Below are 20,203 nucleotides of genomic sequence, written 5' to 3'. Positions count from 1 at the left end.
ACAATAGAAAGTAACCTACTATGTGTAGAAAATCAGCAACCTCGAAAGCTCATGGGAACGGGGCCGAAGCTTGAAAATTGCCCCAACGTATATATATAAATAATTTTTCCATGTTAAAGACGTCCAAAGCTTCTGATAGATTTGTCCATTACTTTATGATCAATCTTTGGGATCGGTCATCAATATCATTGAGTACTACCATTGAGTACTTTCAATCAGCTGTAAAAGGGAAGCTAGTGGATGCGGCTTGTGGATTGGGCAACATGTGCCAGATGTAGCTGCATGAAATCTGCCATGTATGTTTGACGCTGCAACAGTTTTAGACAAAATTTACTTTAGCCCTTTCAAGACCTCTGACGTACATTTACGTCAAAGGTCGTTTTCCTGCCTGTGATGCGGACTCGCACATGATGGTTGATTTAACAGTGGCGGGAGGATCTGTGCTCCACCTGCGGCTGTTAACCAGTTAAATCTCTTTGTCAATCTTTGACAGCGGAATTTAACACTCGCTGACTGGAAGCACATCATTCACCCCGCCTATTGGCCTCCATCACGTTATCACAGGGCGCTGAAGGGTTGTCATGACAGTTGGGAGTCAGCTGAAGACCCCCATGCCTGACATTACGATCTTCCTCTGAACGTCAGCATTCATAAGAGATTGTGATTTCTTCTATACATAGCAGTCGCTTGCGAAAGTATTCACCCCTTTGGAATTTTTGGTATTTTGCTACATCACAACCTGGTTTTTCACTTTTTATTTTGAGGGTTTGTATCAGTTCATACATAGAACATGCCTACAGCTGTGAACATTTGGTTTTATTTTTGTGAAGCAAACAACAAAATAACTGAAAATTTCAGTGAGGATAACAATTACCCCCTAAAGTCGGTACTTTGTAGAGCCTCCTTTTGTGGAAATTCCAGCTGCAAGTCGCTGTGGATAAGTCTGTCTGAGCTTTCCACATCTAGCCACTGGGAGTTTTACCCATTCGACAAGGCAAAACTGCTCCAGCTCCTTCAGGTTAGATGTTTCCTCTGGTGGACAGCGATCTTCAAATCTGACCACCGATTCTCCACTGGATTAAGGTCTGGGCTGTGACTCGGCCGCTCCAAAACATTTACATGTTTCCCCTTAAACCACTCGATTCTAGCACTCCCTACGCATTTCTTCCTCTGTAGAGAGTTCATCCAGGGAGTCAATGAACTGCGGGGGTAAATGGGGTGAGAAATCCTCTATCAGAGGAAGACGTGTATCGAGGGATGTATTTTCTTTTTGGGGTATTACTAAGGCAGTATTACACTTGGGAGCAACACATGGGGCACGCCAGGGTTTGATATAGTCCCGGTTATATCCTGCTGCTACAACCCGCCTGGATGATCGCGAAACATTGGTGAAATCACGCCTTTTATACGAGCACTTGCACTTTATATTGTCACCATCATTGGTGGTCATTGTGTTTGGTGAGTGTTGTTCTAGGTTCTTTTAGATCATTAAAAGTTATTATTTTTACTATCATTGCTGAGATTTAATTAGTGGTGCCTCTTGATAATGGTGGTGCTTGGTTAGTGGTGCCTCTTGTTAATGGGTGTTTGTTTAGTGGTGCCTCTTGTTAATGGGTGTTTGTTTAGTGGTGCCTCTTGTTAATGGGTGTTTGGGTTAGTGGTTCCTCTTGCTAATGGGTGTTTGGTTAGTGGTGCCTCTTGTTAATGGGTGTTTGGTTAGTGGTGCCTCTTGTTAATGGGTGTTTGGTTAGTGGTGCCTCTTGTTAATGGTGGCATTTGGTTACTGGTGCCTCTTGGTAATGGTGGTGCTTGGTTAGTGGTGCCTCTTGTTAATGGGTGTTTGGTTAGTGGTGCCTCTTGTTAATGGGTGTTTGGTTAGTGGTGCCTCTTGTTAATGGGTGTTTGGTTAGTGGTGCCTCTTGTTAATGATGGCATTTGGTTAGTGGTGCCTCTTGGTAATGGTGGTGTTTGGTTAGTGGTGCCTCTTGTTAATAGAAAACTATTAAATACAATAAAAAGTGAGAAAAAGTTTTTAAAAATGTGAACAAAAAACCCACAAGTTCAATACACCTCTTTTGCAGCTTTAAAAATAAAAATGTAAAAAAGAAACACGGTTGTTATCGCTGCATTTGTAAAAGTCCAATCAAAATATAATAATCATAATTAATTAGATCAGTAAAGGGCATAACCGGAAAAGTCATCAAAATGCCAGAATTAGTTGTTTTGTTATTTTTTTGCTGCCGCAACATTGTAATAAGAAGCAATCAAAACATTGTATCTATACTAAAATGGCATCAATGAAAACATCAGATCAGGGAGCAAAAAATAAGCCCTCACCCAGCCCCAGATACTGAAAAATTCAGGTGCTATGGGTCTCGGAAAATGACGACAAAAGCAAAGTTTTTGTTTCTTTCAAATCTCTGAATTTTTTTTTTCAATATATATATATATATCTATCTAAGCATTTGGTATCTGCAAACTCGAACTGACCTGGAGACTGGCAGGTCAGTTTTACCATATAGCGAACATGGTAAATGAAAAAAAAAAAAAAAAACTAATTTGGCAAAATTATGTTGTCATGCAAAAGTACAACTCATCCTGCAAAAAGCAGGTCACCGGAAAAGTCAAAATGTTATATCTCTGGGAAGAAGAAAACAAAAACGCAAAATAGGTCATGAAAGGGTTAAAAGGAGCCTGACAGCACAGAATGACTGTTCAAACCAAGCAGTGGGGCCAGTCATTTAAATGCACCAGCTCACCCGCATGTTTCCTCTCTGCGCCTCCTCATCCGACTGTGTTCCCTCTCTCTGCACCTCCTCACCCGCCTGTGTTCCCTCTCTGCACCTCCTCACTCGCCTGTTCCCTCTCTGCACCTTCTCACTCGCCTGTTCCCTCTCTGCACCTCCTCACCTGCCTGTGTTCCCTCTCTGCACCTCCTCACTCGCCTGTGTTCCCTCTCTCTGCACCTCCTCACTCGCCTGTGTTCCCTCTGCACCTCCTCACTCGCCTGTTCCCTCTCTCTGCACCTCCTCACCCGCCTGTTCCCTCTCTGCACCTCCTCACCCGCCTGTTCCCTCTCTGCACCTCCTCACCCGCCTGTTCCCTCTCTGCACCTCCTCACCCGCCTGTGTTCCCTCTCTGCACCTCCTCACTCGCCTGTGTTCCCTCTCTCTACACCTCCTCACTCGCCTGTGTTCCCTCTCTGCACCTCCTCACTCGCCTGTTCCCTCTCTCTGCACCTCCTCACCCGCCTGTTCCCTCTCTGCACCTCCTCACCCGCCTGTTCCCTCTCTGCACCTCCTCACCCGCCTGTTTCCTCTCTGCACCTCCTCACCTGCCTGTGTTCCCTCTCTGCACCTCCTCACTCGCCTGTTCCCTCTCTGCACCTCCTCACCCGCCTGTTCCCTCTCTGCACCTCCTCACCCGCCTGTTTCCTCTCTGCACCTCCTCACCTGCCTGTGTTCCCTCTCTGCACCTCCTCACTCGCCTGTGTTCCCTCTCTCTGCACCTCCTCACCCGCCTGTTCCCTCTGCACCTCCTCACCCGCCTGTTTCCTCTCTGCACCTCCTCACCCGCCTGTGTTCCCTCTCTCCGCACCTCCTCACCTGTCTGTGTTCCTTCTCTGCACCTGCTCACCCGTGTTCCCTTTCTCTGCACCTCCTCACCCGCCTGTTCCCTTTCTGCACCTCACCTGCCTGTGTTCCCTCTCTCTGCCCCTCCTCACCTGCCTGTTTCCTCTCTGCACCTCCTCACCCTCCCGTGTTCCCTTTCTTCACCTCACCTGCCTGTGTTCCTTCTCTCTGCACCTCCTCGCTCACCTGTGTTCCCTCTCTCTGCACCTCCTCACCCGCCTGTGTTCCCTTTCTGCACCTCGCCCGCCTGTGTTCCCTCTCTCTGTGCCTCTTTGCCCGCCTGTGTTCCCTCTCTCTGCGCCTCCTCACCTGCCTGTGTTCCTTCCCTCTGCACTTCCCCTTCTTTGATTGACAGCTCTGGCTTTGTAAAGCTCGGAAATGGTGGCGATAGATGGAAAACAAGCAGGTGTAAGAGCTCTAGGGAAGGGTAATACACCACATTTTAGCATCTGTACTGCAGACTGATTTTTGGGGCGATTAGTTTGGCTCATTAGACGCGCAGATGGGCCTTACAGGCTGAACACAAATACGAAAATTGTCGCCCCCTCCCGCAAACTAACAGTCAGTGGACGTAGAGACATTCTAAGTTCTTGTTTTATTACAAATCGCGGTTATATACAGAAAGGTTGTAACGATGTGGCGCTGACGGCAGCAGCGCGACTGCCTGTGCTCATCAGTCATGTGTCTACATAATAGTCCCATGCACGCTCCCGTGTGACCAGAGAACCGAGGAAGGCCACCCCGTCCGTAATTCGGCATCACCCTGAGGTATCGGACACCGGAGGAGCCGGCTGAGCGCCTGAAGTGGCTGCACTTAGAAGCTCCGCCATTGCTGCCCTCTCTTCTTCCCTTTGCTTCCTCTTCACAGCCTTCATTTTCTTTTTGTCCTCCTTCTCCAGGTCCTTCACCATCTCTTGGAACTTAGCACTACGGAAATCTACTTGGATGCCAAACTTCTCACGGGCGAGGGCCAAGAGACGTTGCTTACGGGCTTTCTCGTCTCGTTCTTTCTGCTTTGCTTCCTTCTTTGCCCTGCGCCACTCCTCCACCATCTTGGGCATTTTTGCCATGTTGGCCGCTATCAGCCGAGCCCTTAAAGAAACAAAGACGCGTTAGATAGACACACAAGGAAGTCATGCGTGATCCGTGAGGGGACAGGGCTGGTGGGACCCCCTGCTTGTGACATCCCAGGTGGCAGGAGGGGAGTGTAATGTTACACGGCAGCCATTCAGGCGTCCCTATAATCTGAAGCCGCCTCAATTCTGTCTCCTATAGGGTGTCACTGCGCCCTAAGGGAGCACAAGGACAACAACGCGCGCCATAAACAAAGCTGGCGGGTGTTAATAGTGGCTTTCATGGGGTTAACAGCGAGGATTGCCGCTCCTGAGCCGGCTCCTCTCACTGTGCTCCGATGTAACCGGCAGGTACCATGCGCACACCAGAGGGGCCTGCACATCCCCTTTATGGAAGGACTTCACATTACTGCATGGATTCCTGGCCCGTCCATCCTGACACATCATGAGGCCATCAGTCCTGGCTACGAGGTCGGCAGTCGGGCCGGTAATCGCTCGCCTATACGGATGAGAATACATGCCCACTATACGGGCTGGTCTGGATTACAGCAGTGAGCACTAGGTGGCGCTGCAGTATATGCCCCATCACATGGCTGCTCATACACCGTCTACAACAGCGCCACCTGGTGCTCAGCCATGTGTGGTGCACTCTGTAATGATACAGTGCGTGCTGGGCCTTGTGGTTCGGGGTTGCTATGGCGACCAGCCCTGACCTCTCCTTCTCCTGCCGCGCCAGCTCCCGGTCTTTGGCCTCCAGCCGCTCCTGCATCTCCCTCAGGCTCGGGCACCATTCCTTCTCCTCTTCCTCCACAGCCCGGAGCTGCTCGGGACTCGGCCACAGACTCTCAGGTTTCACCCCAGAGGCGCTGCCATGGCGGCCGTACAGCTTGGCCTCATACTGCGGCCCTTTATGCCAGGGCTTGGTCTCTGGGTCATTAGGGTCAGGCTTATAGATGCCCCCTAGCCCCCAAATCCTCGGCCTGGCATGGTAACCCGCCGCCGGCCAGGGTAAGGTCAGTGCCCGCAGCCCGGCCCAGCACCTCTGCATGGGCAGCGCCATCTTTGGACACCCGCACTCTGACCTCAGAAGGAGCCGGAAGTCCGGAGACCGCGCTGCGTCTATGTGGGTCCTTCCATAGGCGGCGGCGATAATGCCTGCACACACCGCTGACACGGGGCGTCCGCGGAGATGCCTGTCTCATTAGCTCTAATTAGAGCGCTAATTACCTATAACAAGCCATGGAGGGGCTGCTACTGTGTCAGGGGCGATAAGGAGGCTGTGCTGCCGGTGTGGGAGGCTGTGCTGCACGGGGGAGAGTGGAAAGGGCCAAAAAAGGGGAGTTACATTGCTGTATTATTGTAAGTAATTGGTGTTCCACCCCTATGTTGTGTGGTGAGGGGTCACTGGGCTACATTGCACGGAAACTGCTATTAATATAGATTTTGTATTGATCTAAAAGTTTCCTATTCACCCTCCCCGGGTCCAGCGCTGCGTTTCCTCTCCCAGTGTCCTGTATTGTCCACAGTGCAGATGTCACGTTAACAGCGCTGCAGCCAATCAAAGAGCATGTAAATGGAGCGTGAGCGCTGCAGACAATGCCAGACCCTGCGACTGACGGAGACTTTGTGCTGGACCCGAGGATGGTGAGTAAGACTGTTTTGTTTTTATAACACACTGTAGTCTGGAGATGGGTTTTCTGAAAAGGAGCCCTCCCTTTTAACCGTTCCGCACTAGGTGAATCTTCATTTCTGCGCAATTTTTTTTTTTTTTTCCTTTTTCCTTTTTGTCATCAAAGTGTTTTGCCAGAAAAAGCTGCAAAATGTTTTCTGCAATGCAGAGTTGTTCAAGAAAGTTGCCACTTCTGGCGTTTTCCTGCCAGCTTGAAGAAGCTGTGGTGGAGCGGGGGGGATGCCAGGACGGAGCGCGCCGACACCCGCCCATCAAATTCCTATCGGCGCAAGAGCTGTAGCTTTCAAGGACACCATTGATTTTGCTTCAAAAGGCTTTATTCACACGTCAGTATTTCTATGCCAAAAACAGGAGTGTCAGTATCTCAGTTGGCCCGCGTTCACACGGTCAGGATTTTACATCAGTATTTGTAAGCCAAAACCAGGAGTGGGCGATAAAGGCAGAAGTGGTGCAGATGTTTCTATTATATACTTTCCCTCTGATTGTTCCACGTCTGGTTTTGGCTACAAATACTGAGATAAAATACTGACGTGAGAATAAGCCGTTATGTACTGAAAAATAAATATATATATATATATATATATATATATTATATATTTTTTTGTCAAAATGACCTGGTAGTGTCATTCTTCAGGTAAGTATACATCAGACTTGTATCATTTAAGTGGTGAGGGGAAAATGGTGACTTTTTTTTTTCTCTGATCCTATTTTCTCATAGATAAAAAAAAAAAAAAAAAACCCTCACACAGATTTGTTGTTTTTGTTTTTTTCCCCCCCCCCCAACTGAAGTGAAGTTTTGGATATTCTTTTGGAGTAAAGACAATGTAATAATTATATTTTTTGTTGTTGTGTGTGTGTTTGTTTGTTTTTTTTTTTTTTTTTTTTTATTATTATTTCTATGTGAGCGTAAACAAAACCAGAGAGTAATTATGACATTTAAAAAAAATTTTTTTTAATTTATTTATTTTTTTTTACAGTGTTTGCCCTTCAAGTTAAATTAATTTTATGTCCTGCTACCAAAACAGATTTATTTTTAGTTTTATTCATTTTTTTTTTAAATTTGAAGAAAAGGGGGCGCTGAAAGTGTACGTGTGTATATTAAAATCACCCTTCTCTTACCAATTCAGAAATAAAGAAATTAATAACCAAAATAAAAATAAATGGGTTCATTTATAATTGTACAATGACACAAATCCAGGAGGATTATATATATATATATTTCTATTTATTTTTTTTCTTTGGCCCCCTCAGGGGATTTGTGCCAGTGCCATCTGCAGTATGTCCAGTACTATAGTAATTAATATAAGCACCAAGATGGCGTCAGCTGGCCCATGGCTGCCATGCAGACTCCTTGCTATGGCAGGAGGTGATTCTGGACGGTCGGATTTCCAGACCATCAGATGTGAGGCTGTGGGATCTCCCTGTATGGGGGCAGTGATGGCGACAGCTGAGTGACACCAGGGCTCAGACACAGCTGTGCGTCCTCTTTACACCCGGCCCTGTATACACAGCCCCACACATGTAGGTGACAGTTTCGTCCTGTATCCCGGGGGTCTCGCCCCGTATATCATGAATCCTCCATAAGGCCGATAATACATCAGGGCAGATTGATGGCACTATCTAAAACCAATTGCCCCTAGCAACCAATCACAAGGCTTCTTTTATTCTTCAGAAGCAGAATATGAAATGAAAGCTGCGCCGTGATTGGTTGTTCTGAACAAAAACGAGCACGTCTCCACTGCATAATGGAGCCGTGTGTATATGTCGACCTCCGAATCGTATGGGGTGCAGCAATGACTATGCCCCCCCAGTGGTCGGCTAGCCGCTGAGGACTCAGGCTTTTGGGACCCCCTGTAGGTTGTGGCTGAGGAAGAGTATTCTACATCAAAAAGCCTTTAAAGTTAGGGTTATATCAGAAAAAAAGCACCAAAACAGCGCCTCTCCTGTGCACAGGTTGTGTGTGGTATTGCAGCTCAGCAGAATCATGTCGCAGGAGCTGATCCGCCATACCAGACACAACCAATGTGCGGAGCAGTTTCTGAAGACTGCGCTGTGCCCGGTGCTGCCGTTCATTGTCGGGCACAGTCACAGCCATCGCCATGATGGCCTATGTGAAGTCGTCCATGATGAGCCGCGTCGTCTGAGTGCAGCGATGCTATAAGTGGAAGAAACTAGGAGAAGCTGCCACCATAATCCCCCACGCCGCTCCAGTGCTGCCGCTCTGGGGGTCTCCGCTCGGTCCGGAGGTGATGATTTACTGGCGTGACCCCCACAGTCAGCGGCCACAGCAGTCGGGTCACACTGGTCACTTGTGGAGACTGTCAGAAAGGCAGCTCTATACTGGGGTAGAATTTTGCGGACGCTATGGCTCCTCTAGTTGGCATCTTTAAACTCTGGGAAAGGTTAAAAAAAATCACTTTTTTAAAGGGGTTGTTCTCCTTTTGGGACTATTATTCTTTAATATTTTTATTCTTAAATGCTTGTATTTTTGGCTAAATATATAATAAATCAAATGTTTGCAATTGGATGTCATTAAAGATGTAGCACCGTTTGCCTTCTATAGGCTCCTCATTGTACCAAGTACTGCTGGCGGCAACGTGAGTTAACTGAGAATCAGTCAGTGAGCCCGCTATGAAGATTTGCTGCCACTTTTGAGATATTAACTATTTCTTTTGCTTACAGTTCGTTGCCTAGGAAACAGACCACTGCTGCTGTCTCTCGCTTACAGTTAGGTCCATATATATTTGGACAGAGACAACAGTTTTCTAATTTTGGTTATAGACATTACCACAATGAATTTTAAACAAAACAATTCAGATGCAGTTGAAGTTCAGACTTTCAGCTTTCATTTGAGGGAATCCACATTAAAATTGGATGAAGGGTTTAGGAGTTTCAGCTCCTTAACATGTGCCACCCTGTTTTTAAAGGGACCAAAAGTAATTGGACAATTGACTCCAAGGCTATTTCATGGACAGGTGTGGGCAATCCCTTCGTTATGTCATTCTCAATTAAGCAGATAAAAGGCCTGTAGGTGATCTGAGGTGTGGTGCTTGTATTTGGAAGGTTTTGCTGTGAAGTAAACATGCGGTCAAAGGAGCTCTCCATGAAGGTGAAACAAGCCATCCTTAAGCTGCGAAAACAGAAAAAACCCATCCGAGAAATTGCTCCAATATTAGGAGTGGCAAAATCTACAGTTTGGTACATCCTTAGAAAGAAAGAAAGCACTGGTGAACTCATCAATGCAAAAAGACCTGGGCGCCCACGGAAGACAACAGTGGTGGGTGATCGCAGAATAATCTCCATGGTGAAGAGAAACCCCTTCACATCAGCCAACCAAGTGACCAACACTCTCCAGGAGGTCGGCGCATCAATATCCAAATCTACCATAAAGAGAAGACTGCATGAAAGTAAATACAGAGGGTTCACTGCACGGTGCAAGCCACTCATAAGCATCAAGAATAAAAAGGCGAGACTGGACTTTGCTAAAAAAAACATCTAAAAAACCCAGCACAGTTCTGGAAGAACATTCTTTGGACAGATGAAACCAAGATCATCCTCTACCAGAATGATGGAAAGAGAAAAGTATGGTGAAGGCTTGGTACAGCTCATGATCCAAAGCATACCACATCATCTGTAAAACACGGCGGAGGCAGTGTGATGGCTTGGGCATGCATGGCTGCCAGTGGCACTGGGTCACTAGTGTTTATTGATGATGTGACACAGGACAGAAGCAGCCGAATGAATTCTGAGGTCTTCAGAGCCGCCATACTGTGTGCTCAGATCCAGCCAAATGCAGCCAAACTGATTGGTCGTCGTTTCATATTACAGATGGACAATGACCCAAAACATGAAGCCAAAGCAACCCAGGAGTTTATTAAATCAAAGAAGTGGAATATTCTTGAATGGCCAAGTCAGTCACCTGATCTCAACCCAATTGAGCAGCATTTCATTTGTTAAAGACTAAACTTCAGACAGAAAGGCCCACAAACAAACAGCAACTGAAAACCACCGCAGTGAAGGCCTGGCAGAGCATCAAAAAGGAGGAGACACAGCGTCTGGTGATGTCCATGAGTTCAAGACTTCAGGCAGTCATTGCCAACAAAGGGTTTTCAACCAAGTACTAGAAATGAACATTTTATTTAAAATTATTGAATCTGTCCAATTACTTTTGGTCCCTTTAAAAACAGGGTGGCACATGTTAAGGAGCTGAAACTCCTAAACCCTTCATCCAATTTTAATGTGGATACCCTCAAATGAAAGCTGAAAGTCTGAACTTCAACTGCATCTGAATCGTTTTGTTCAAAATTCATTGTGGTAATGTCTATAACCAAAATTAGAAAAATGTTGTCTCTGTCCAAATATATATGGACCTAACTGTATATGTCCTGTGCTGAAGATGACTGGGATTAGGAGGTAACTGCTCTCCAGTGATCCTGGCCGGCTTCAATATGGGCTTGACGGTAAAGAGATTGGAAGCACTTGGCATGTTCCGCTATCTAGCAGCGGTGGTCGTTTTCCAAGGCATCAAGGGGGTAAACACAAGAAGTCCGAAAGCGGCCCCCATTTCTCTCTCCTCTGATGTGCTAGATCATATCAGAGGAGAGAGAAATGAAATGGGAAATCTGACTTCTTTTTTTTTTTTTTTGTGGTCGCCGTTATTCCATAAATAACGGTGATTGCAACACTGGGGTCGGTAAAAACCAACCCGAATCATGTTCTCTGGGGTTTCGCCAGCCCTCGGTAGCTGAGACCCCGGAGAATTTCTGATGTTGGGGGGGCGCTATACCCTTATTTGTCAGCGCCGTTAAAAAGCGACGCTGAGGAATAAGTACCCTTAACTCCGACGTAAAAGGCGTATTGGCGGTCGTTAAGGGGTTAAGCATGCAAGCATACATCCATTACAAAAAAAAAAATCCCTCTACCAGAACTGTGCTGCTAACTATAGACCTGTCTCTAATCTTCCCTTCATCTCTAAACTCCTGGAAGGCCTGGTCCACTCCCTTCTCATCCGCTATCTCTGGATAACTCTCTTCTTGACAATTTACAATCTGGTTTCTGCTCTTTACACTCTACTGGAACGGCCGTCACTAAAGTCTCTAATGATCTACTAACAGCTAAATCTAATGGTCACTGCTCCCTGCTGATTCTCCTGGATCTCTCCGCAGCATTCGACACTGTGGATCACCAGCTCCTCCTCACTATGCTCCGCTCCATCGGCATCAAGGACACCGTTCTCTCCTGGTTCTCCTCCTATCTCTCTGACCGATCCTTCACTGTATGTTTTGCTGGTTCCTCCTCCTCTCACCTTCCCCTTACTGTTGGGGTTCCTCAAGGATCAGTCCTAGGCCCCCTCCTCTTCTCTTTGTATGCTGCCCCTATTGGACAAACAATCAGTAGATTCGGTTTCCAGTACCATCTCTATGCTGATGACACCAATTATACACTTCCTCCCCTGATATCACCCCTGCATTACTACAAACCACCAGTGATTGTCTTACCGCTGTCTCTAACATCATGTCCTCCCTCTATCTGAAACTGATCTCCTTGTGTTTCCTCCCTCCACTAACCTACCTATGCCGACATTGCCATTTCCGTGTGTGGTTCCACCACTACTCCCCAGTAACATGCCGTTGTATTGGTGTTATATTTGATTCCTATCCCTCCTTCACTCCCCTCATCCGATCACTCGCCCGCTCAGGTCATTTACACCTCAAAAACATCTCTAGAATTCGACCTTTTCATACCTTTTGACTCTGCAATAACTGTTACTGTAGATCTTATTCATTCTCGTCTGGATTATTGCAACTCTCTACTCTCCCTTTTCTAATCCATCCTGAATGCAGCAGCCAGGATTATATTCCTCGCCAGCTGTTACAACGATCCATCTATGCTGTGCCAGTCATTGCACTGGTTACCCATCTACTTCAGAGTCCGATATAGACTTATCTCTCTCACCCACAAAGCGTTCCACGGTTCTGCACCAACCTACATCTCCTCTCTGGTCTCTCTACCACCCTATCCATGCTCCCTGTTCCAGTAATGACCTAAGATTAACATCCGCAATAATTTGAAACTCCCACTCCCGTCTCCCAGACTTCTCTCGTGCTGCACCAGTTTTCTGGAATGCTCTGACCCAGGCAATACGGCTAATTCCGAGTATTCAGTTTCACAACACGTACTTTATTTTTACCTTTCGTGTCCCTCCCTGTTTCCTCATAGACCCTCGCTCCTCCAGGTATCGGAGTTGTGTTACTCTGTGATGTCTGTACAAGTCCCCTCTGTAATGTTAAGCGCTGTGGAATATGTTGGCGCTGTAGAAATAAAAATGATTGTTTGGTTTCCTGAACTCTTTGTGTAGTTCCAAAGGGGTTAGATAGCCGTGTCATGTATGGGATTGGCAAGCTGCGGTGCTCCAGCTGTTGGGAAACTACAACTCCCAGCAACTATGTGATGTGAATGATCCCCAACTGGCTTATACGCAGCCATTGTATACAGTAAATCGTTAGGTGTCTCAGGGGAGAATTAATTTGCATAAATTATTGTGAATCACTCGTGTATCCCATTGATATTCAAATGTGAGCGCTCCGTCGCCTCTCCAGACACCGGCAGGTAATGGAAGTGGGGGCGATTATCGGCTTCACATAACGAGTTACCGAGCATCGCAACGGGTTTGAGATTGGGATGAGCGCTGCTCTGGAGAGGTCTATTGTCCTCGTCTGATGGGGACAGGGCGCTGCACTTTATTCAGTGGATTAATGAGACTCGCTGCTAACATGTTAGATGCTGGATTATCAGAAATTGCAGATTATTTGGTGGCCATGTAAACTTTCACATTTTTTTTTTTAAATTATTTTTATTTTACTTTTTTTCCTCCGAGTTGGGATGCCATAAATACTAGGGTTATTTCCATTTCTTCATATTTATGGACCATTCTTAAACGATAGATGTGGTGGGACCAATATCCATCTCTGGATTCGGTCAGTAGAGCGGTGGACTTGTATCCACAACGCTCTATTCATTTCTATGGGAGTTCAAAAAATTTCTAAACATACTTGCTCAACAAATCTCTGGGGAGTGGGGTGAAACCTGCTGCCAGACAACATGCAAAAATTTGGCATGTCGAAGCGTGACATGCCTAATCTGTCTTTCGCCCTGACATCTGCTGTCCGAGAGTAGGGTGGTGGATCGGGACACTCAATATGGTTTTGGCCACAAAAACACCTTGTAGAACCTAAGAGGATTCCGATGGACGGGTCTGGCCACGAGCTCCTCCGTCAGCCGATGGACGGGTCTGGCCACGAGCTCCTCCGTCAGCCGATGGACGGGTCTGGCCACGTGCTCCTCCGTCAGCCAACATGTTTGTGTCTGTGGGTGTAGAAAATGCCTTTTCATAAATCCCACTACAGAATGTAACTCGTTGCGCACCACAGGAGACATCTGCAAATTTTCTGGAGGACCTCCTATATTGTTCATTTATTTCGCTGGATACCTTCTAATTCATTATTTCCCCTGCGGGGGACGCTACAAGTAAATTGAACACTCTTTACTAGATCCTCCTACAGACGAGGGATGATCACTGGTGGTCCCAGCTTATTTTTAGGGTTTGTTCAAAGTAGACTACCCCCTTAACACCATTGCCCCGGTTTTCATATGTTGCCCTGTTCCTATCTGTTTTGGGGCAATGTATGTGACAATGGATGATGTAAAGACTATACAATGGTGGACCTCTGGCCATAAATGATGAATGGCTGCCACCTGCAGTGTCGACCTGTCCTGTGCACAAGTTTTACCACCAGACGCCCCATCACCTGTCGTCTATGAAACTCAAACATATCTGAACTGGCGAAACCAACTTGACTCCAACCAAAGTTTTTTTTTTGTTTTTTTTTTCTATGTTCGGACAGGTGTGATGAGCGTGGAAGAGATCTCCAACCACATTTCCTAATTTTCAGTCCTTCTCCCCCCCCCCCATTGTCTATATAAGGCAGTGCCGAACCTAAAGTGATTGAGAAGGTAAATCAGCGTATGACTCTGGGGTCTCCTGAGACCCTCCAAGACTGACGAAAGGGCACTGATCCCTCAGACTTTACAGCGTTACACCTACTGAAGAAAATGCTCCTGCTCCTTATTATTGTGGCTGCCTCCTCGGTGAACTCGGCTCCTTTCCTCGAGGATGAAGGATCGACCTTCATCAGTGTGGAACCGAATCATGGACGAAGACAGAAGACGTCTGATAGAAGGGCGGTCGGAGAAGGACAAAGGCTCCTCTTCGAAAACAGAAGGAGCAAAACGGATTCCTTCCAAGCAATGGCCAGAGTTCCTCTAAAAGACCACATGGACGAAGGAGCCCTCCAAAGGAAAGTGGTTTGGGAGAGCGCCATCCGGAGGGAGAGGCCCGCGTCTCGTCCTGACACGGTGCTACCGATCGGCCGAGACGCCCTGAAAAGATCCAGCTGCAACGCTCTGCCCTTCATACAGGTAAGAGGCTGCTCTTCTCTGGTCCCCTACGGGTCCGCTGTGGATTCAGCCGCAGCAGCGCGATTTCTGCGCTGATTTATTTCATTTTATTTTATTATTTAAATAAGATTAATGAGAAAAATATTATTTTTCATATTAATATTATAATATGAATATTAATGATTTAGTATTTAATAAAATGTATTAATACTTTTATGTAATCTTATTTTTTATTTTTAGTATATAATCGCATTTAATGTTTAATAAATACTTTACTTTAATAATCTTATTAAATACACATTCTCTAATAAGACTGTGTGATATATATATATATATATATATATATATATATATATATATATATATATATATATATATATATATATATATATATATATATATATATATTTATATTTTTTTTTTTATGCTCCCTTTAATGAATTGACTAAAGGAGAAAAATTATATCTACCGTATCTCACACTCTTATTCTTGGAGAGTAATTATATTATAATAAAAAAAAGATATAATATAAAATATTAGATTATAATATTTTTTTATATTATATATTTTTTTAGATTAATTTTTTCTTTTTTTTTCTCCAGAACGTCTTCAGGAAAGGTTGTGCTCCTCTGAAGTTTCCCAATAAATTTTGCTTCGGTCAGTGCAATTCGTTTTACGTCCCCGGTTTGCCCTCCGGACTGTCTCAGCCCTGCACGTCGTGCGCTCCCGTCCGTTCCAGGCGTATCTCGGTCCCGCTGCGCTGTCGCGATGGGCGCCTGTCGTGGGAAGAGGTGGTCCTTGTGGAAGATTGTGACTGCGACTCCCCGGAGCTCGGACAGGTGGGCAGCGGCGAGGGGTTTCTGCCCGTGCCCTAAATCCCAGACTGTATGGGGAAGACTGTATGTGACGCGGGGCCTCAGCGATGGCCTCTGAGCCTCTGTAACCGACCCCTGGCGACCCGGCCAGACGAATCGACCAGAACTAATAATTTATTTTTTATAAACCTTTTTTTATTTTAACGTCGCTCCCTTTAGAGGAGTTTGCAAAATGAATTTCAACAATGGAACGTCTCTCGTCCTGATGTCGTTTTTTTTTTTTTTTACTTTTGCACATTCCAAAATTGCTTTTTCTTCTCAGACGTCTTTTGTCTTTCTGTGACTTGATCCCGGCTTGTGGTCAGTGAATAAGAACCCTGTCCTGGTCCTGCTGCTTACACAGCTGCTGGCCTCGCTGCAATGTGTCGGTGCAGCCGGTGAGCGCCATCATTGGGGAGTGGTGACAGCCTCGGCCGTACGAGCGGCTCGGGACGGGTTAGAAGTGTCGCCTATGGCGGAGAGTAGCAGGACTGTACAGAAAAGTGGAGAACCCCTTTAATGCCTGGACCCCGGCCCTCCAGTGAGATGTGCGGGGGAGGCCCTTTACATGGGGCTCCAGATACTATTTATGTTGTGCGCTGATGATTACTGCCCCCAGCAGGGCGATCTCTTCATAGCAGGAACCAGCCCTCATCATTGTCTGTGGGGGGAAGGAATATTCCTACGCACACCTGCTTCCTGAGCAGCCCCAGCGGAGCCCTCGGTAAGGGAGATGAGACACATGGGGGTTCCTGCTAAATCGTCACTTTATTTCAATGATTTGTTGTTGTTTTTTTTACAATGTGGGCCGAGGGAAGGTCTGGATCGTCTTCCTGCTCACTTGTACTCTGTAACTAAATGACCCAATGTGGGGGTCACAGCCCCCATCTGGAATAAACACATTTTATTATATTTTTCTTGTATGAAAACTCATTTTATTTTGATATTTTATAATCCAAAAGTTCTGATTTTTTTTTTTTTTTTTTTACCCTTTACATCCGTCTAATAATAAAGAATAGTTTATAATCGAGCACTTATTAGGTTCAGTAATGGCGGCTACCATTGGTTGAAGAGCTGTTCAACTGCAGTTCCAGAAGTGACCACTAGATATGGTTTTTTTTCTCTTTTGTGGAAGTAATGTCATTTTTTTTTTTTTCCTCCTAGTATTATATAGATAAACTTGTATTCAGCCTTGTATGGAATGTAGTAGTATTATTATTATTATTATTATTATTATTATGTGATACTCACTTTTTCTATATACTACTTGGAAAAGAAAAGTGCCATCTGGTGGTTGTACTGGGAACTGCAGTTAAAGGAGTTGTCCACTTTTTTGGGGTTTCAGTAAAAAGTTTGCGCCATTTTTATAGCCTCTGTCCTGCATGGTCTGAAGAATGAGCTTGCTGAGAATCCATCAGTGAGTCCACTATGCCAGCATGATAGGGAGTTTAATTATTTTTTTTTCTTTATCTGATTTATGACCACATCAAAGTGAACTGTGCAGGAAAAAGAGCCTGTAAAATAAAAAAAACAAAAAAAAAAAACGTGTGCTACATTTTTAATGCAACCCAATTCAAATAAAAACAAAACAAAAAAACCCTTAACTCCGAATACATGCATTGGTTCCAAGTTGGACAGCCCCTTTAAGTAGAGCTCATGGACTCCATTGGACTTCTATAGAGCCATCCTTCAGTCTTGGAGCACTATGCTGCACTACTGAGGGTCTGATTACTAGACGTAATGCAACCTATGGGTCTTCCAAAATCTTGTGATTTTTTTTTTTTCTTCTTCTTTTAATTGCAAGACCTCCTTTGACCACATGGTGGCGCTGCAGCACTGCGCTCTTCCCCTGTCTGCGCCATTATTCTGTGGTAATCTCCTATGTCTGAATTCTAGCTATTCATTGCGTCCACAGACCACTCTCCTGCCCGCAGCTATTCTGGAGCTGCACAGACCGCTGTCAATCATCCCATCAAATCACATGACCAGTATCCTTAAAGGGGTTGTCCATCTTATTTGGGACTTTTTTTTATTCTTAAATGCATGTATTTTGTCAGAGGTGTAGCTAGGGGTTCAGCTAGGGGTTCAGCTGGGGGGGGGGGCAAAAATCTGAGTGGGCCTCTAACCATTAACCCTGAATGCAACTAATAGTGGATGCAGGAGAACCTCAGCAGATGACCGCGCTGTTACTAATAAATATCCCTATACAAAACACTGATATTACCGCCCTCTAGTGGCAGATACCAGTCCTGCAGACCATATAGGAGAGCACAGTCCAGTTATAGACGGTGACTTACAGAGGACGTTCTTTCTGATGGAATCGTTCATTTTTCCCGTCTTTTCCATCTGGCCCAGACCGACATGACCACTTCTCCAGCCAGGACTCGTCTGCAGAGAATACAACAAAGACACACCTGACTTCTCACGTTTCCTGCACCGTCCCAATCTATTCCCAACCTGCACAATGTGACCATCCTGCTGATACCCCAATACTGAGCCACACACAGACACACTCACACTCTACAATTAGGTCGGGGTCACACTTGTGAGAAACTCACACGAGTCTCGCACCTCAGTACCCGGCACTGTGACCGGAGCGTTCAGCTGCATAGAAATCCATGCAGCCGCACACTCCGGTCCTGAGTGTCGGCGGCAGTGTCGGGTATTGAGGCGAGAGACTCGTGCAAGTTTGTTGCAAGTGTGACCCCGGCCTTAAACGCAATATCTGTTTAATTTAAAAATTAAAATGCAAAAAAAAAATGGCGTGGGCTCCCGCACAACTTTCTGCACCAGAGAGGGAAAGCCAGCGACTGGGGGCCGATGTTTATAGCCTGGGAAGGGGTTAATACCCATGGAGCTTCCCAGTCTATGAACATCAGCCCGCAGCTGTATATTTAGCCTTTACTTGCTATTAAAATAAGGGGACCCCCAAAAAAACTACGTGGGGTCCCCCTATAATTAATAGGCAGTAAAGGCTATGCAGACAGCTGCAGGCTGATATTAATAGCATTAGAAGGGGCCATGGATTTTGCCCCCCCCCCCCGGCTTCAAACACCAGCTCACAGCCACCCCAGAAATGGCATATCTCTAAAATGTGCCAATTCCGGCACTTAGCCTCTCTCTTCTCACCACCCTGTAGCGGTGGCATATGGGGTACTATTTGTGGGGTTTATGTCACCTTTTGCATTGTAAGGTGACATCAAGCTTGGCTTAGTAATGGAGAGGTGTCAATAAGATACCTATCTATTACTAATCCTATAGTTGTTAAGGGATTAAATAACCACACAGCCGGAATAAAGTCTTTTAATTAAATAAAACACTAAACACCGTTTCCCATCTTTATTATTCAGCTAATCCATGCAACGTCCTCAATCTCCTGTAAAAAACAAACAAAAAAACGCCGTACACTTCCTGTTCCGAATTAGTCCATTTTATAACGAATGTCCCACAATGATCTCCCCTATAGAGCTGTGACATCAAGAGATGTGACTGCTTTATAGGCCTCCAGTGACACACTGACAGGAGATAATGGCTCCGGCAGTGTTGTCACTGAGGGTTCACTGGAGTTCATGCTCTCATATTACGGCTCCGCTGCGTGAGAATTTTCCCACGCAGCGGTACCGCAAGTGACAGCATGAACTCCAGTGACCTCTGACGGCGGAGTGATACAGTGCGGGAGGATACCTGCCATCATTGTATCACCGGAGGCCCCTGGAGAGTGTTCACATCTGCCGATGTGACAGCTCTACAGGGAAGATCGTCGTGGGACACTCGTTATTAACTGGATTATATTGGATTAGGGAGTATACTGTTGGTTTATTTATTTTTTTTCTTTACAGGTTATTGAGGTTGTCGGATTAGCTGTATGGCGAGTATGTACTGTATGTATGTGTTTTTGTTTTTTTGTACACTTGAACACAGTAGCCGGATGATGAGACTACTACTGTCCCATCATCAGCTAGCTGTCACTGTAGCAGACATAGCCGGTTGGGAATAGTAGTCCTATCGGACGATGCCTGCCTACTTACAGACCCGCACACACAGCCCCACAGACACCCACACACAGACACGCACATATTGTTGTGAATTCTGCTCTTGGGTTCCCTCCGGTGGTTGTTGGTAGTAATGCAGTTGTCCCTGGGTTGCAATCCTGGGCAGGTGTCCCTGCTGATTGCAGCTCTGACTGGGATATTTAGGTGTGTAGGATTCATTAGCCCTTGCCAGTTGTCCATTGTTCTTGGAGGTTTTGCATCTCTGCCTGGTTCCTCCTGCCCTGCTGCCAAATCAGCAAAGATAAGTGTCTGGTTTTGTTTCTACAGCACACATGCTGTGTGCTTTACAATTCAGTACTATTAAATGTTTTCTCTTGTCCAGCTTAGACTGTGTTTGGATATTTCAGTCAAGTTGGATTCTCAGGAGATGCAGATATACATTCCATGTCTTTAGTTAGATGGTGGAATTTTTGTATTATCTGCTGTGGATATTTTTAGGGTTTTA

General features: G+C 45.8%; 2 protein-coding genes across 3 annotated transcripts; one reads left to right on the top strand and one right to left on the bottom strand.

Moving 5' to 3' along the window:
• Positions 1 to 3,405: 3,405 nt before the first annotated feature.
• Positions 3,406 to 5,883, bottom strand: GADD45GIP1 (GADD45G interacting protein 1). The gene is made up of 2 exons (XM_077261946.1): positions 5,419 to 5,883; positions 3,406 to 4,724 (listed from the first exon to the last, which is right to left on the bottom strand). Exons 1-2 carry the CDS (start codon positions 5,763 to 5,765, stop codon positions 4,391 to 4,393), a joined length of 681 nt encoding a protein of 226 aa, XP_077118061.1. The 5' UTR covers positions 5,766 to 5,883; the 3' UTR covers positions 3,406 to 4,390.
• A 31-nt stretch (positions 5,884 to 5,914) lies between these two features.
• On the top strand, positions 5,915 to 16,618 carry DAND5 (DAN domain BMP antagonist family member 5). 2 transcript variants are annotated; one of them, XM_077261947.1, is made up of 3 exons: positions 5,915 to 6,064; positions 14,300 to 14,873; positions 15,455 to 16,618. In XM_077261947.1, the coding sequence occupies exons 2-3, from the start codon at positions 14,508 to 14,510 to the stop codon at positions 15,725 to 15,727; spliced, it is 639 nt and encodes a 212-aa protein (XP_077118062.1). In that variant the 5' UTR covers positions 5,915 to 6,064; positions 14,300 to 14,507; the 3' UTR covers positions 15,728 to 16,618. The 2 variants fall into 2 exon arrangements, with proteins under 2 accessions (XP_077118062.1, XP_077118063.1); XM_077261948.1 differs by having other exon boundaries at positions 5,969 to 6,064; positions 14,380 to 14,873.
• The last annotated feature ends 3,585 nt before the right edge of the window (positions 16,619 to 20,203 follow it).

The sequence above is a fragment of the Ranitomeya variabilis genome, chromosome 5 (assembly GCF_051348905.1).
Source record: "Ranitomeya variabilis isolate aRanVar5 chromosome 5, aRanVar5.hap1, whole genome shotgun sequence".
Lineage (NCBI taxonomy): Eukaryota > Metazoa > Chordata > Amphibia > Anura > Dendrobatidae > Ranitomeya > Ranitomeya variabilis.
Note: the sequence above shows the minus strand (reverse complement) of the source record. Positions and strands in the feature narration are given on the sequence as shown.

Bases quoted from the DNA above. Each gene is read 5' to 3' on its own strand.
- DAND5 (XM_077261947.1), top strand. From the start codon at position 14,508: ATGCTCCTGCTCCTTATTATTGTGGCTGCCTCCTCGGTGAACTCGGCT. The intron at 14,874-15,454 runs GTAAGAGGCTGC...TTTTTTCTCCAG, and splicing joins ACGCTCTGCCCTTCATACAG to AACGTCTTCAGGAAAGGTTG.
- GADD45GIP1 (XM_077261946.1), bottom strand. From the start codon at position 5,765: ATGGCGCTGCCCATGCAGAGGTGCTGGGCCGGGCTGCGGGCACTGACC. The intron at 4,725-5,418 runs GTCAGGGCTGGT...TGTTTCTTTAAG, and splicing joins GCGCGGCAGGAGAAGGAGAG to GGCTCGGCTGATAGCGGCCA.